Source organism: Xyrauchen texanus, chromosome 25 (assembly GCF_025860055.1).
Source record: "Xyrauchen texanus isolate HMW12.3.18 chromosome 25, RBS_HiC_50CHRs, whole genome shotgun sequence".
In the NCBI taxonomy this organism is placed as follows: Eukaryota; Metazoa; Chordata; class Actinopteri; order Cypriniformes; family Catostomidae; genus Xyrauchen; species Xyrauchen texanus.
In genome coordinates, this window is record NC_068300.1 from 25,928,999 (window position 1) to 25,942,810 (window position 13,812).

The window sequence follows — 13,812 nt, forward strand, 5'->3', positions numbered from 1 at the left end:
CGCTTCAAATGATTTAGTCGTTCCCTGAACAGCCAGTCCATCTTCCATGACGCTAGCTTACACGGCTAGCTAGCCGAAGGGGGAAAGACTGACGTTGTTGGCTTGGATTTTTACAGGAAATGTATTCTTGGCCAGCAAGACACATAAATTACATAGGGCTTGCAATTATTTTTCTCTCTTACTAGTATTGGCGGTTCCTGTGACGGCGTTGCTTGCAGAAATAAGCAAATGATTGTCGGAGATCACTTTACTCTGAATGTGATGATGTGTCTGCTTTCCATACAGAACTGACTGGTTGTTTCCGCTCGGCCTCTGTGATGGGCCCTTACAGAAAGATTCAAGCTTAGGCTACTTTTATTACGTAATGGCCTTGGTAGGCAGTGAAGGCGTTATTGCCATATGCGTGTGGTTATATCCTATCACAGGGCAGGGGAGGTCTGTTTAAAAGATAAATTTCTAGCCCAGTCACTTTTTTCCTCACAAACATTATTACTTGTGATCCACCGCGGTGTCTATTGATTTTGTCGCTTAACCTTTGCACTGTTTTCAGTTCACGCGCACACTAAGAGCTGATTCTTGGTTGACTTGATCTACAATGTTGTGTTATGGTAAGCAGAATGCTCTTTTAATCGAAGTGTTGTCATAATGGTAAACACTGTTATCAAACACGATCAAGTAAGATAAAGTAGAGATTAGCTTTCGATCGATTTTTGTTTTGGTCAATTTCTAACTTGGTTGAGAAAAGCTTTGTTGCTAAGTGCAAATATATGTACCAGACACTATATAGAGCTATAAAAGCTCTCTATGGTGTGTTAAATGTTTTTTAATAGTTTCTTCATATAAATACACTGAAAAGCTGTCTGGGAGGCATTCCTTCACCCTTGCGGTTGCATCTGTGCTGTATGTGGGAACGTGTTTGTGCTTTCTGAGTTGGCACTGTGTTTGTAAACACAGCACGTATGGCTCGATCATTTTCATTAATTCACGCGAAGTTTTGTCGCCGATCAAGCCAGCGACGTCAGAAAGTGTTATTACATAATGTAATATGTTAAATAAATCTGTTCTTCATAATTTAGACAATGATAGTTTATATATATATGGACTCGAAAATGTGTCATTCTTGTTTAAGTACACTGAAATCGTAATTTAAAATACTCGATATTAAATGTCGATTATTTATCATTTTTCTGAACCCCCAGCTCGCCACGCCACACACCGAGCTGTATTGAATTGGCCATGTGTTTTGCCCTGTGCTCCGTTGTTGTCAGCACGTGTCTGGTTGATTCCTGAGAGCTTGCGTGTCCCCTGCGCGATGCCACGAGCGATCAGATAAAAGACCTGCGCTGACGATGTAGTAAAAAGAGAGAGTGGCAAAAAAATTTTTTTTGTTACGCATTTAATCTATTTAATTTAATAATGAATCATACATGAATATTTAAATATAAATGTTTCTAATTAAAATTCCGTTTGTGTCTCAGTATATACATTATATCTAGATAGAGACAATCACTGAGTGCTTTATTAGTAACACTATGGTCTTAATAAAGTGCCCGATGTAGTCTTATGCTGTTAATAACTCATCAGCCTCAAAGTTCGATGTACAAATTTACAGAGTGGTTATCGGAGTTACCGTAGACTTTCTGTCAGCTCGAACCAGTCTGGGCATTCTCCGTTGACCTCTCACATCAACAAGGCATTTTTGTCCACAGAACTGCTGCTCACTGGATGTTTTTGGCCCCATTCTGAGTAAACTGTTGAGACTGTTGTGCGTGAAAATCTCAGGAGATCAGCAGTTACAGAAATACTGAAACCAGCCCATCTGGCACCAACAATCATGCCATTGACAAAATCACTGATATAATTTTTTTTCCCCATTCTGATGGCTGATATGAACATTAACGGAAGCTCCTGACCAGTATCTGCATGATTTTATGCATGCCACATGATTGGCTGATTAGATAAATAAGTAGGTGTACAGGTGTTCCTAATAAAGTGCTCCCATATCTATGATTTATCTTCATTATGATCGTAAAACTGTGCTTTGTAGATTAGATATAATAACAAATGTATTTAACTATAAATTAATGCGTTGTTTTTTATATGTTGTATCTGTTAGTATAGAAATTATACAAATATATTATGGAGTAAATAGGCAATGCACAAGTTATCAGAATGATTTAAAGACATTGATAACGAATAATGCTGTGAATCAGACATTGATAACGAAGAATGCTGTGACTTTTTTCTGGTTCTTCTGCCACCACAATTACAGTCCATTAAACACAGATTTGTTCAAATCATAATTCTAGCCACCCTGGCTGTTCATGTTTCCTGCTGTTTAAAATGCACTCATGTCAAGGTCAGTGTACATTTTGCCTTGTCTTGAAGAGAGGAAAATGTCAATTTTTGTGTGTGTAGTAGGCAGGTGATGAGAGGCTACCATCTGTTCCTTTGATCAAGCCACTCAATTAAGTAAGAAGGGTTTTAGAGGGTAGAAAATCTGTTTATTTGTAGTGCCCCTTAACCTTTTTCCAAAGTTTAACCCTGACCCCCTCCTCTACTTGTTTGTGAAAACGATTGCGTATTTACAGATCAATTCATTGCACTGTTGTCTTACTACAGGGCATGAGCCATTGCACCATCCCTGAGCATCGGCAGAAGCCAGAGAAGGACTCATGGGTGTGCACTGTGTTCTGAGAACAAGCAAGTAGAAGTAATAACCAGACATCGGAGAGCAACAACGTGAATTATGTCTTACTATAACAGAGAACTGGTGGTATCTTTTATCAAATATAAACTCTCACAGAGGAACTACCCCTGCAACCACATTGGACTTACAGAAGACACAAATCGAACTGATGGGGGGCAGGCAGCTGAAGAGAATGGCGAGGGGGCGGCAGGAACGACGACCCTCATTAATGGCTCCCTAAATGGAACGAGTGCTAATTCCACTGGGATCCAACCAAGATCCCCTACTTCATCCCCCCAGCCTCAGCTAAATGGGACTGGGGGTTTGGACGCGGTGAAGGATGCACTCCGTGATTCTGCCAAAGAGTTTGAGCTGCGTTTTTCCCAAGCTTTCAGTGATCTCTCCTCACAGCTCCACATCACACCTGCAACTGCGTACCAGAGCTTCGAGAGCGTTATGGATGAGGTGTTCCGAGATGGTGTCAACTGGGGCCGCATCGTGGGTCTGTTTGCCTTCGGAGGGGCTCTGTGTGTCGAGTGTGTAGAGAAGGAGATGAGCCCACTAGTGGGGCGCATTGCAGAATGGATGACCGTCTACCTAGACAACCACATTCAGCCCTGGATCCAGAGCCAAGGTGGATGGGTAAGTGGAAAGTTACTTAGACTTCTTGTCTATACTGTTAAAAAATACACAGCTTTTTCTTCAGTGTGATCACTGATGAAGCAAATTGTATATCCAATCTTGCTGCAAGGCAGTATTACAGAAACACCCTATCTTAATTCTTACGTTAATGTGTGACAAGTTAAATAGAACATTTCTAGATGCTAAATAAAAATAAAATCGCAATAGTTACTAGCAGTTAAGATGGGATTTTAGAGTAGCATGTTGCTGAAATACGGCTCCTGGTCTCAATTATCTATTCAATAATTATTCAATATTTTTTACAAAGTTAAAGTTTAGTGTGAAATTGAGTAAATATAGTGCTATATATCAGCCTATCGGCTACTCTCTGGATATCAGCATCGGCTGTTACAGGGTGTTACAGTCCAGAGCAAAAAAATCTAAGTGGATGTTATTGATTAAGGTCTTTTGCGAGTGTGTGTGTGTGTTGCCAGATCTGCTGGCTCCCTTGGGTCCAGACAACGGCTGTTTTTAGCGCCTGTCTTCTCTGGGGCCTGGGTGGGGATGCTCTAACTCTGTGGAGGGGAAAGGAATGGGAGATAAGATAGCAGAGCAAGATCCGTTGGTCAGCTGATTATTGATCTCCACAGTCTTTATTCCAAATCGAAACTCTGCAGAGCACAGAGTGTGTTGGAGATGAGCACAAATGGTTGGGAAAGGAGGGGCATTCACCGTTTGTTCATTGTTTTCCTTTTATCCATTGTCTTTTATAGTATTCACCTTTGCTTTCCATTAGTTTTTTTCCCCTTGGTCAGCTGTCCAGTAGATGAAAGGCAAGCAAGAGCAAAGTCATGAAAAAAACCTTTTGTGCTGATTGGTGTTGTCAAAAGTACCGTTACTTCGGCACTAAGTCGATACTAAAATAAAAAAAGATGTAATGATACCAGTGTTTCTGCAGTACCAGTAGTACAGAGCACCAACTCTATCCTGTACCAGCGAGCAGTATGACTGGCACACAACAGCTTTAAAATGCTCACATGCTTATTTTGAATGCATGCTGTTACTCCTTGTACGCTGAAATGGACAATTAATCAAATTCAAATCATGACATGTCCTAGTGTGATTAAGCGAACCGCTAAAAGCTGCAATCTTACTGTGGAAGAGCTGCGTACTTTAAATCTGACCACTCATCCACTAGAAACTCCACAGACATTGAGAATAACTCCTGTTGTATGAGATGACACAGCAGAGCACTAATCCACTGTGAACCACACAGCACATGTAAACTATATATTTATATAATTAAAAATACAGCGTTTGTGCTTTAATCTCAGCACATCTTTATTTATATTGCATTTAAAACAACAGAGTTGACCAAAGTGCTTCACAATAATAACATTTCAAAATGACCACATACACAAACACCAGTAATCTAAAATACAAACACTCTAAAACTGTATCCTGCATTACATTTGTCAGACACAAAGGCCAGTGAGATTTCAGATGTGACTTAAAAGTCTTCAATGATCACACTGGGCCGTGTCGTTAACAGTTTATCCATAAAAGTGAAGCATTCTGCAAAAAACACAAGTCATTATAAAAGCACGATTCAAAATAAAATCTAGATGCCTGAAATTGAAGACAAATATATTACAACTGTATAGTAAAATGTAATATTCACTGTAATAATAATAATGAATCAAAATATCACAAGCAAGACAGCTGTTGAATAGAAGTTTGGCAAAAAAAAGACATGTTGTACATTTCTATTTTCACTTGTTAAAAGTTTAAATGTATTGATTAGACACCATTTTGATGATGAAATTAAATAAAACTTAAAAAAATGTTCTGGAAAATAATAATAAACTATAATTATTACAATAATTATTAAATGATAAAAAATAACTAAACTGGTGTGTTCGATAGCACATTATAATATTAGCATAATTTTGCTGTGGCATCGAAATTGGTGTCGAGAACCGTGAAATTTCACTGGTATCGGTACTGACTACTGAAATTTTGGTACTGTTACAACACTAGTGCTGGTCCTATGCTTTATGTGCTGGATGGGTGGAAGGTAATGGAGGTGTCCTGGCCAAGTCAGCTCTTTCTCTTTGTGGTCAGAGACTGGGATCTGATTAGGTGGGCAGTGAGGGTGAGATATGGAAATCATTGTCTAATTATAAAGGTCATTTTTAATACAGCTTGTTCTTTGGAAAGTACAGAGAACAGGCGGGTGTCTTCTCATTTGCAGATTGAAAACACTTAAACACATCTTTGTTTTGTATACTATAGTGCATAATTTTTTTACCCTTGTCATTCCTTTCTGGTATCTTGTGATTTCTTCATTGCACAAGGATTCCTGAACATTGCTGAAAGCAAAAGTCAACACATTTCTTAATCTATATATGCATCTTGAAGTCATGTGATCTCTGGAATGAGAACATTACAGCACACAGCATGAAGTCCTTAATTAACCTCAAATTTTCATCACATGTGAGTGTTTAAATATCATTCACTGAACTGACTAGATCAGTGGTTCTCAACTGGTTGGTAAGGACCCAAAAATGGGTCCCATATCTGTTCTGATTGGGTCACAGATGGCATGGAATAATAGTGACATAAGCAAATAATAAAATGCATCTCATCATATAATCATGCATAGTAAGCATACCAAAATGAATAGACTTTTTAAACGGAAAAGAAAGCACTTCTCATATCTCCTTTTGTGGACATAAACTGGAGGCTGTTCTTTAAACCATATTCTTCGGTGCAAATTTATCTATATATAAGCAAAAGGTGCTGTTATATTAAAGTACTTACAAAAGAAGTGAATGTGGCCAATCCATAAATGCTAAAATACAAGATATAAATGTTAAAAAGTTAACTTGAATTTAGTTTGATTTAAATAGCTTACAAACCTTATCTGTGTAAAATTATACAACTTTGTTTTCATGACAACGAAACCCTGTATTCATGTTTTTTTTATATAGCTTTACACAGAAAAGATCAGTAAGATTCTTTTTTCACACTTAAATCATCTTCTAGCTATACTTTTGAAACCGTTTATTTTAGCATTTATAGATTGGCCCCATTTATGACATTAACTAATAATGAATGAAGTCACATCCTGAGGTTTTGCACTCAGCTGCAATTTTGGTTCATCTTGAGCAGAAACTGCAGGAGCAATTGATGTCACTTCCTCAATGGGGAAGGAAAATGAGGTTTGCACATCTGACATACAAAAACCAGACACGCATGTGTTACATGCTCACAATGAATGTAGGCCGCCTGCCTATCTGCAGACACCCACTCAAGCCTGTTCATCTCACTCGTGTTCAACATCAGTTATCATCTGCCAGCCAAACTTCACCAGTGGTTGGCTAGCAAGAGGATGCTCTGTTTCAAACAGGCCACTGTAGTTGATCTGTGAACCGGAGCAGCAGGGGGTATGCATACGCACGTACATGCTCGATTTCACGGTCAAATTGGATGCAGTCTCTCTAGTGAGAATTTTCCTTGCATCAAAGCATTTCGGTAGCAGGGGGGTTCACACACTACTCATTTTATTTTCTGCTTTGTAGCGAGATGGGGATATTTAAAGGGACAGTTCACACAAAAATTATTTCTGTCATCCTTTACTTCCCCATATTTTCTTTCCAAACCTGACTTTCTTTTTTCCATGGAACACTGAAATCTCAGTCAACATTCGCTTTCATTGCATCTTCTTTACTTATGATAAAAGTGAAAGGTGATTGAGTCTGTCATGCTGCCTAATGAGAAAAAGGCCATCATATGGATTTGGAATTATATGAGGGTGAGTAAATGATGACAGAAATGTCCTTTTTTGTTTAACTATCCCTTGAAAAGCCACTGACACAAAACTGCATTGTACTTTGTGCAGGGATGTACCCTTTGCTGTGGGGAGAGCTATGGCCCGTTTCTTCCCTCACACTCACTTCTCGCATTCTCATATTCAGGATTTTTATGCGTGTGCATATTTTTCCCCTCCCACTTACAAGCACCTTTTTCAACCACACTTCATTCTCATTCTCTTTGCCTACGTACATAGTGATGCAGTGAAATTCGTTGGCAGCTGTTTGATGCAGATGTATTGCTGTACCTGCACGTCTGGTTGTGTTATCACTGAATCTCTCCCTTCTCCTCAGGGGAGATGGGCTCTGATACAGTAATCATGCCCAGAGGTGCAGTCACGCCCAGGTCTGTTTCCTCATGCTTGTTCACTCAGATGGTTTTGAGACTAGGACTGGGCGATATAGCTACAAATATTATTACAATATATGAATTTATATACAATTATTTAGAGTAAATGCTTTCCACATGTTGCAGGAATGTATGTAAACATAACTTGTTTGTTAAAAAGTAAACCCCAGAGGGAAAACTACCTTTAAAGTATACTCGGGGTAGGATTTAATCCTGCATAAGGTGTGTGTAACCTCTTTGATAAAATTTTGCCAATTCCATCATTTTAGCTGAAGTGATCTTTTATTTAGGACTGCCGTGGCAGATTTAATCATAATCTCGCAAACGGCTAAAGCTGACATGGGCAACATACGGCCTGTGTGCTGGATCAGGCCCTCCACATGGTTTAATGTGGCCCGCGGCTCATTTATCGTAAAAGCGTTTTATTTTATTTTATTTGATATTTCAGGTAACTTGCATTGGGACATAACGCATCTCTACAAGTGTTTAACATGCTCAGGGTTGCCAGATAAGATATGCAACACCCCCAGTTTGAGATTTATACTTGCGCAAATTGGAAATATTCCACCTAATGTTATACTTAATTTGTGCAATCTGGCAACCATGCACGTCTCGCTTTCCACTTTGATCAAATTTAGCGATCTGTAGTGCAATATTCTGCTCAAGGAAAAGTGTTATACAGATATTCTGTGTCCATTCTTGAGGCTGCTTGTGATGTTTTTTTCAATATCTGTTTGTGTGAGCTTATAGGTGCACAGACATTTCAAAATAAGTATATTTCTCCATTTTGTTGTTTCTAATCAAAAGTCCCACGTTATGAACCAAATCTTTTTCTTTTCTTTTTTTCTGGCTATTATTGGAATTTTTATCACACATTAAATTGTATCTTGACATTTCATTGAATGTGGACTAGTCTGCGCCATCCTGTCACAGTTAGGAAAGACAAAGAAAATGTTTTTTTGGCAGCCAAAAGTTTGGAATAATGTACAGAATTTGCTGTTTTGGAAGAAACTTGTGGCATTCAACTGATCACAAAGTATAGTCAGGACATTACTGATGTAAAAAAACAGCATCATCACTATTTGGAAAAAAGTCATTCTTTATTAAATCTAGACAGGCCCCATTTCCAGCAGCCATCACTACCAACAACTTATCCTTGAGTAATCATGCTAATTTGGTAATAGAAAATCACTTGCCATTTATATCAAACACAGTTGAACGCTATTTGGTTCATTAAATGAAGATTAACATTGTCTTTGTGTTTGTTTTTGAGTTGCCGCATTATGCAATAGACTGGCATGTCTTAAGGTCAATAATGGCAAAAAATAAACCGCTTTGTCTAGAAACTCGTCAGTCAATCATTGTTATGAGGAATGAAGGCTATGCAATGCTTGAAATTGCCAAAAAAAACTGAAGATTTCATACAAAGGTGTACACAACAGTCTTCAAAGACGAAGGACAACTGGCTCTTATAAGGACAGAAAGAGATGTAGAAGACCAGATGTACAACTAAACAAGAGGATAAGTACATCAGAGTCTCTAGTATGAGTAATAGACGCCTCACATGTCCTCAGCTGACAGCTTCATTGAATTCTACCCGCTCAACAACAGTTTTATGTACAACAGTAAAGAGAAGACTCAGGGGTGCAGCCTTATGGGAAGAATTGCAAAGAAAAAGCCACTTTTGAAACAGAAAAACAAAAAGAAAAGTTTAGAGTGGGTAAAGAAACAGACATTGGACAACAGATAATTGGAAGAGTGTTATGGATCTTAATCCCATTGAGCTTTTGTGGGATCAGCTAGACTGTAAGCTGTGTGAAAAGTCACATCTATGGCAAGCGCAACAGGAAGTGTGGGGTGAAATGTCACCTGAGTATCTGGACAAACTGACAGCTAGAATGCCAAGGATTTGCAAAGCTGTCATTGCTGCACATGGAGGATTTTTTGATGAGAACTCTTTGATTTGAATTTTTTCAAATTGTCTCATTTTTCACATTATTAATGTCAGTTAGTAATAATCAGTTGAATGCCACTTCAGTGAATAAAAGTACCAATTTCTATAAAAGTACCAAGTGCAAAATCTGTACATTATTCCAAACTTGTAAAATATATAAATTGTAAAAATGTTACAATTATCAGCTTTCTTCCAACACCCTATGATCGGTATTGGCAAAATCAAATATTGGTCAACCTATTTGTCATTGCACTAGACTGGAGGAGTTCAGAGCCTGAGGGGTTGGGGATATTACCAATTAGAGTTGAATTATATGTGAATGCGCTCTGGCTAACAGCCTTTGTTCAGATAGGCTAAATTATTGTCAGTCAATGAGAGTTTGGGAGCAATAACTAGAGGGAGGGCAAAATAACGATACAGAGGGGGATGTGGGGGGGAAGAGACTCTACTTTTCACTCTGATTACACCTGCTTTGTTCATTACATCTTTATAGTGTGTGTGTGTGTGTCTTGCAGTACTCCCCTTAAGAAACCCTCATTAGCAATGTGTCCAGCCAGATTTCTTTACCATCGACCCTGTTTCTGCTAACTGGAAAAGTGACTTGCAATGAATAATTATTCAAACTCACAGATCATATACTTAAACACACGGCAGTGATGCACTCATGCGTACCGATAAACAAAGACCTGCCTTTTATCACATTTTAATCACTGCCACCACAACAGGAGTCTTTGTATGAAGTATGGCTATTATTCTTGAGTTTCATCAAACGTATACACATGCATATGTAAACACATGTATACAGTATGTGTACACAGACACCATCATCCCATTGTCTATCATGTTTGCACAAGGAATACTCATGGGGGACCCCCCCTCCAACTCCCCATCCTCCATTACTTTTACTTTCTCTTCCTCATTTCCCTGCCTCCATCTTTTCATTGTGTCCTTCCTTTTATTTCCATTTTCTGTTCATTCTTTTGGTTGTTCTCCCCCGCCTTTCAGCCTCACGTGGGTGGACGTGTTGCAGATCAGACATGCAACAACATGCTTGCATCACTACTGTATGTGTCCCCATTCACCTCTTCATTCTGTGTCGTTCGTTCTCAGTTCATGTATCCATCCATCATCCCTTCAACTTACTAGTCATCTGTCTCTTTATCGATTTGTTAGACGTGATGGAAATGCATGCTGGGCAGATGTGTTTGTGATGCGCCTCTTCACAACACCTCCCGCAGTCATTCGTCAAGCTCCAATACATTAGCACCACCCCTCACTGCGACTGTGCTACTGTTTGTGTGTCGCATGACTATACGTCTGCCTTTGTGCTCCTGGTCAATTGTGTCTGGGTTTGGATCACCAATGTACATGAGCATCGCAAATTTGTGTGTGTGTGTGTGTCACATTGAAATTCTGGCAGTTAAAATTCTGTCATTATTTACTCAAGCTCATGTTGTTCCAAACCAGTATGACTTTCTCTCTTATGTAGGAGATGTGTTAGAAAGGAATATTAGCCTCAGTCACCATTCACTTTCACTGCATATTTTTTCCTAACAATGATAGTGAATGGTGACTGAGCCTCATTCATTCTGCGTAACATCTCCGTTTGTGTTCCATGGAAGAAAGAATGTCACAGGTTTGGAAGCAACATGATGGTGAGTAAGTGAATTTTTGGGTGAACTATCTCTGTAAAAAGCAATGTGTATAATTGTTATATTTTGTGCATGTTTGCAGATGCATTCTCGGTTATGTGATTATATGGGCGTGTGATTACCTTAAACAAAGGAGGTGCTGTTGCACACACACATACATACATACATACATACAGTGTGCAGTGTCCAGGTAAGGCACTTGGCTGTAAACACACACTGACAGCAGTGATGGAGACCGTGATACAGATGTGATTCTGTCAAACACAAAATGTGTCTCTCTGACTTCTGCAAACACACACACACACACACACACACACACACACACACACACACACACACACACACACACACACACACAGGAAAATAAACCAAACAATCACCTTTACAGTTATACACCAGGCATTTAGCTCAATGTTTACATGTTGGCACTGCACATGCTCCCTCATTACTATTCTCAAGGTCATGTTTCACTCCTGACTTCTGACCTCATAACAGATGAGATGCCAGATCTAAACGATTTGAGATGTTTTCTAAGTTCCGAAATAGAATTCAAGTTTACTACTTATTGAATAATACAGAGTATATGCTTATTTTATTAGTGAGACAGTAGACATTATGGACCCTTTTCACATTTCCAAATTTGGAACACAGAATGACTTTCCATAAGAGGAAAATTAGGAAACAGAACAGTAGATTTAAGGCAATCAGACGAGAGAAAAATGCCTTTACTGTCACTCCCTCAGCTGCCTAGAAACATCGTTGCAGCTTTGGTAACTAGATTTTTTTAAAATTTATTCCAGGGTAATATAATACAAAGTATAATGTTATAAATTAACATTAAATAATTACATTGATACAATATAAATATAATACATTTGGCTAGATTTACACTGCTAAATAAGGTAGAAAAGCTGTCACAGTCTGCGAAAGGGGTCCATTCCACAATAAACAATGTAATTTCATTACATTTGTCACATGACCTCATCATTTTGCATGTTTAATTTAGCAAGTGAGGTCAAGTTAGCAACTTGGAAATTAAAATGCATAGTTTTCATGGTTGTCCTTATTTTGAAAATGCTTACTTTTGGCAATCCGATGAAATAATGAGTAAAAAAAAAAAGATGATGTTCGAAAAATCTAAGCTATGTCTGGTAATTTTGGTAAATGTAGTGGGTCATCCGGGTGTTTTATGCATACAGAAAATGTGCAGACTGAGCAGCTTATAAATACTATATACTGCAACAATAGTAAAAGTAGTATGGTAGTATGCTATTTCAAACATATCTGTTTTCTTCTGTTTCTAAAGGTAGCTTAATTTTTGGACAGTGCATTATGCATACATGATGCTTTTACATGTGTGTGCGTTTGGTGTTTGTGTGTGGCTGACTGAGTGAAAATGGCAGTAAACAGATGGTGTGATTCGGTCTCTTCCACTAGCCTTGTCACCAGCGAGAGTGACCGAAGGAGTGGGGGAGAGATGGACTAACGCTATGGCAATGCATTCCTCTTATATCATAGGCAGGGGCAGAGAAAGGGGGGCTTTGGCCTCACCTTCGAGGAAGGTCGGACTGATCCATTCTGTCAGGGTCATGGGGGGGATACAGAGTATTCCAAAAATTAGAGAAATAGAGGGATGAAAGGATTGAGCAGGGGGAGAGATGAGAGAATGCTTATCTTTTCACTGATATGTCTGGTTTGATCCATGTAGCTAACAGCAGAAAAAAAAAATATATATATATACACACACACACACACATTTCCCTCACATGCACATTTAACCCTCTCATGTATGAATTATTACATTACAAAGGAATACAAAACAAATATATTTTTTCGCTTTAAAACAAGATTATAATATTTTTTTAAATTATTTATTTTGAGAGTTACAAATGCCTTCATTACAATATTATAATGGCACATATTTCCAGAGTAAATAATAGAGATAACTGTTACAGCTCCCAATGTAAATTAATCATAAAAAGTGTCTATTGACACTTAGCTAAGCCCTGCCTTGAAAGCTTTTCCGGCCAATCCTTTCTTCGCAACTGTTGCGGTCCACCATTTCTCCTCCCTCATTCCAAAATGAACATGTATAACATCAGCAAGGATATTTGCATTTGCTCCAAGCTAAAATAAATCTAATAACTGAAAGTTAATTCATTTATGTGCTGTATTGATTCAGGTCTTGGTTAAGACAATAGTAAATAAATAAATAGTTCACAGCATCATAGTGAGTGTGTTATAAGCAGCTCTGTTCTCTTACACTGTTATCAGGTGTGTAATCACAATCACATTACACTTTTTTTTTCTTTTTTTAAGTGACCGTGGTAGTCGTTGGACTCAATTCTGATTCAGTCTCTACATTTTTAATCAAATTATTGTGTAATTTTAACAGTTTCAGATAAATATGCTTTAAAATGTCACTCTTCATTCTAGCCCACCTAATAATTTGATCAATTCAGTTAAGGAGAATATTTTGCCAAAAACTCCCCGTTCATGGCAATCTCCCAGTCATTTCATATGGAAAGTTCTGCAAAGCTTGTCAGAGCGTGCAACTGTAACCAAGGGCGGCTTAGTGAAGGGTCAATTATGTTAATGTAGGTCTACTCGTGTTGCGTCAATATTTTTATTTTCTCTTTTAACGTGTGTTTTTGCAGTGGCTGAGCATTGTA

The 13,812-nt window shown here is 38.4% G+C and overlaps 1 protein-coding gene across 1 annotated transcript in view; it reads left to right on the forward strand.

Moving 5' to 3' along the window:
• The first annotated feature begins 449 nt into the window (after positions 1 to 449).
• bcl2l1 (BCL2 like 1) overlaps positions 450 to 13,812 on the forward strand; it is a 39,273-nt gene continuing 25,910 nt past the window's right edge. Inside the window, 2 exon segments of the mRNA XM_052091291.1 lie at positions 450 to 608; positions 2,623 to 3,331. Of these exon segments, the coding sequence (XP_051947251.1) occupies positions 2,750 to 3,331 (582 nt within the window). The 5' untranslated portion in view covers positions 450 to 608; positions 2,623 to 2,749.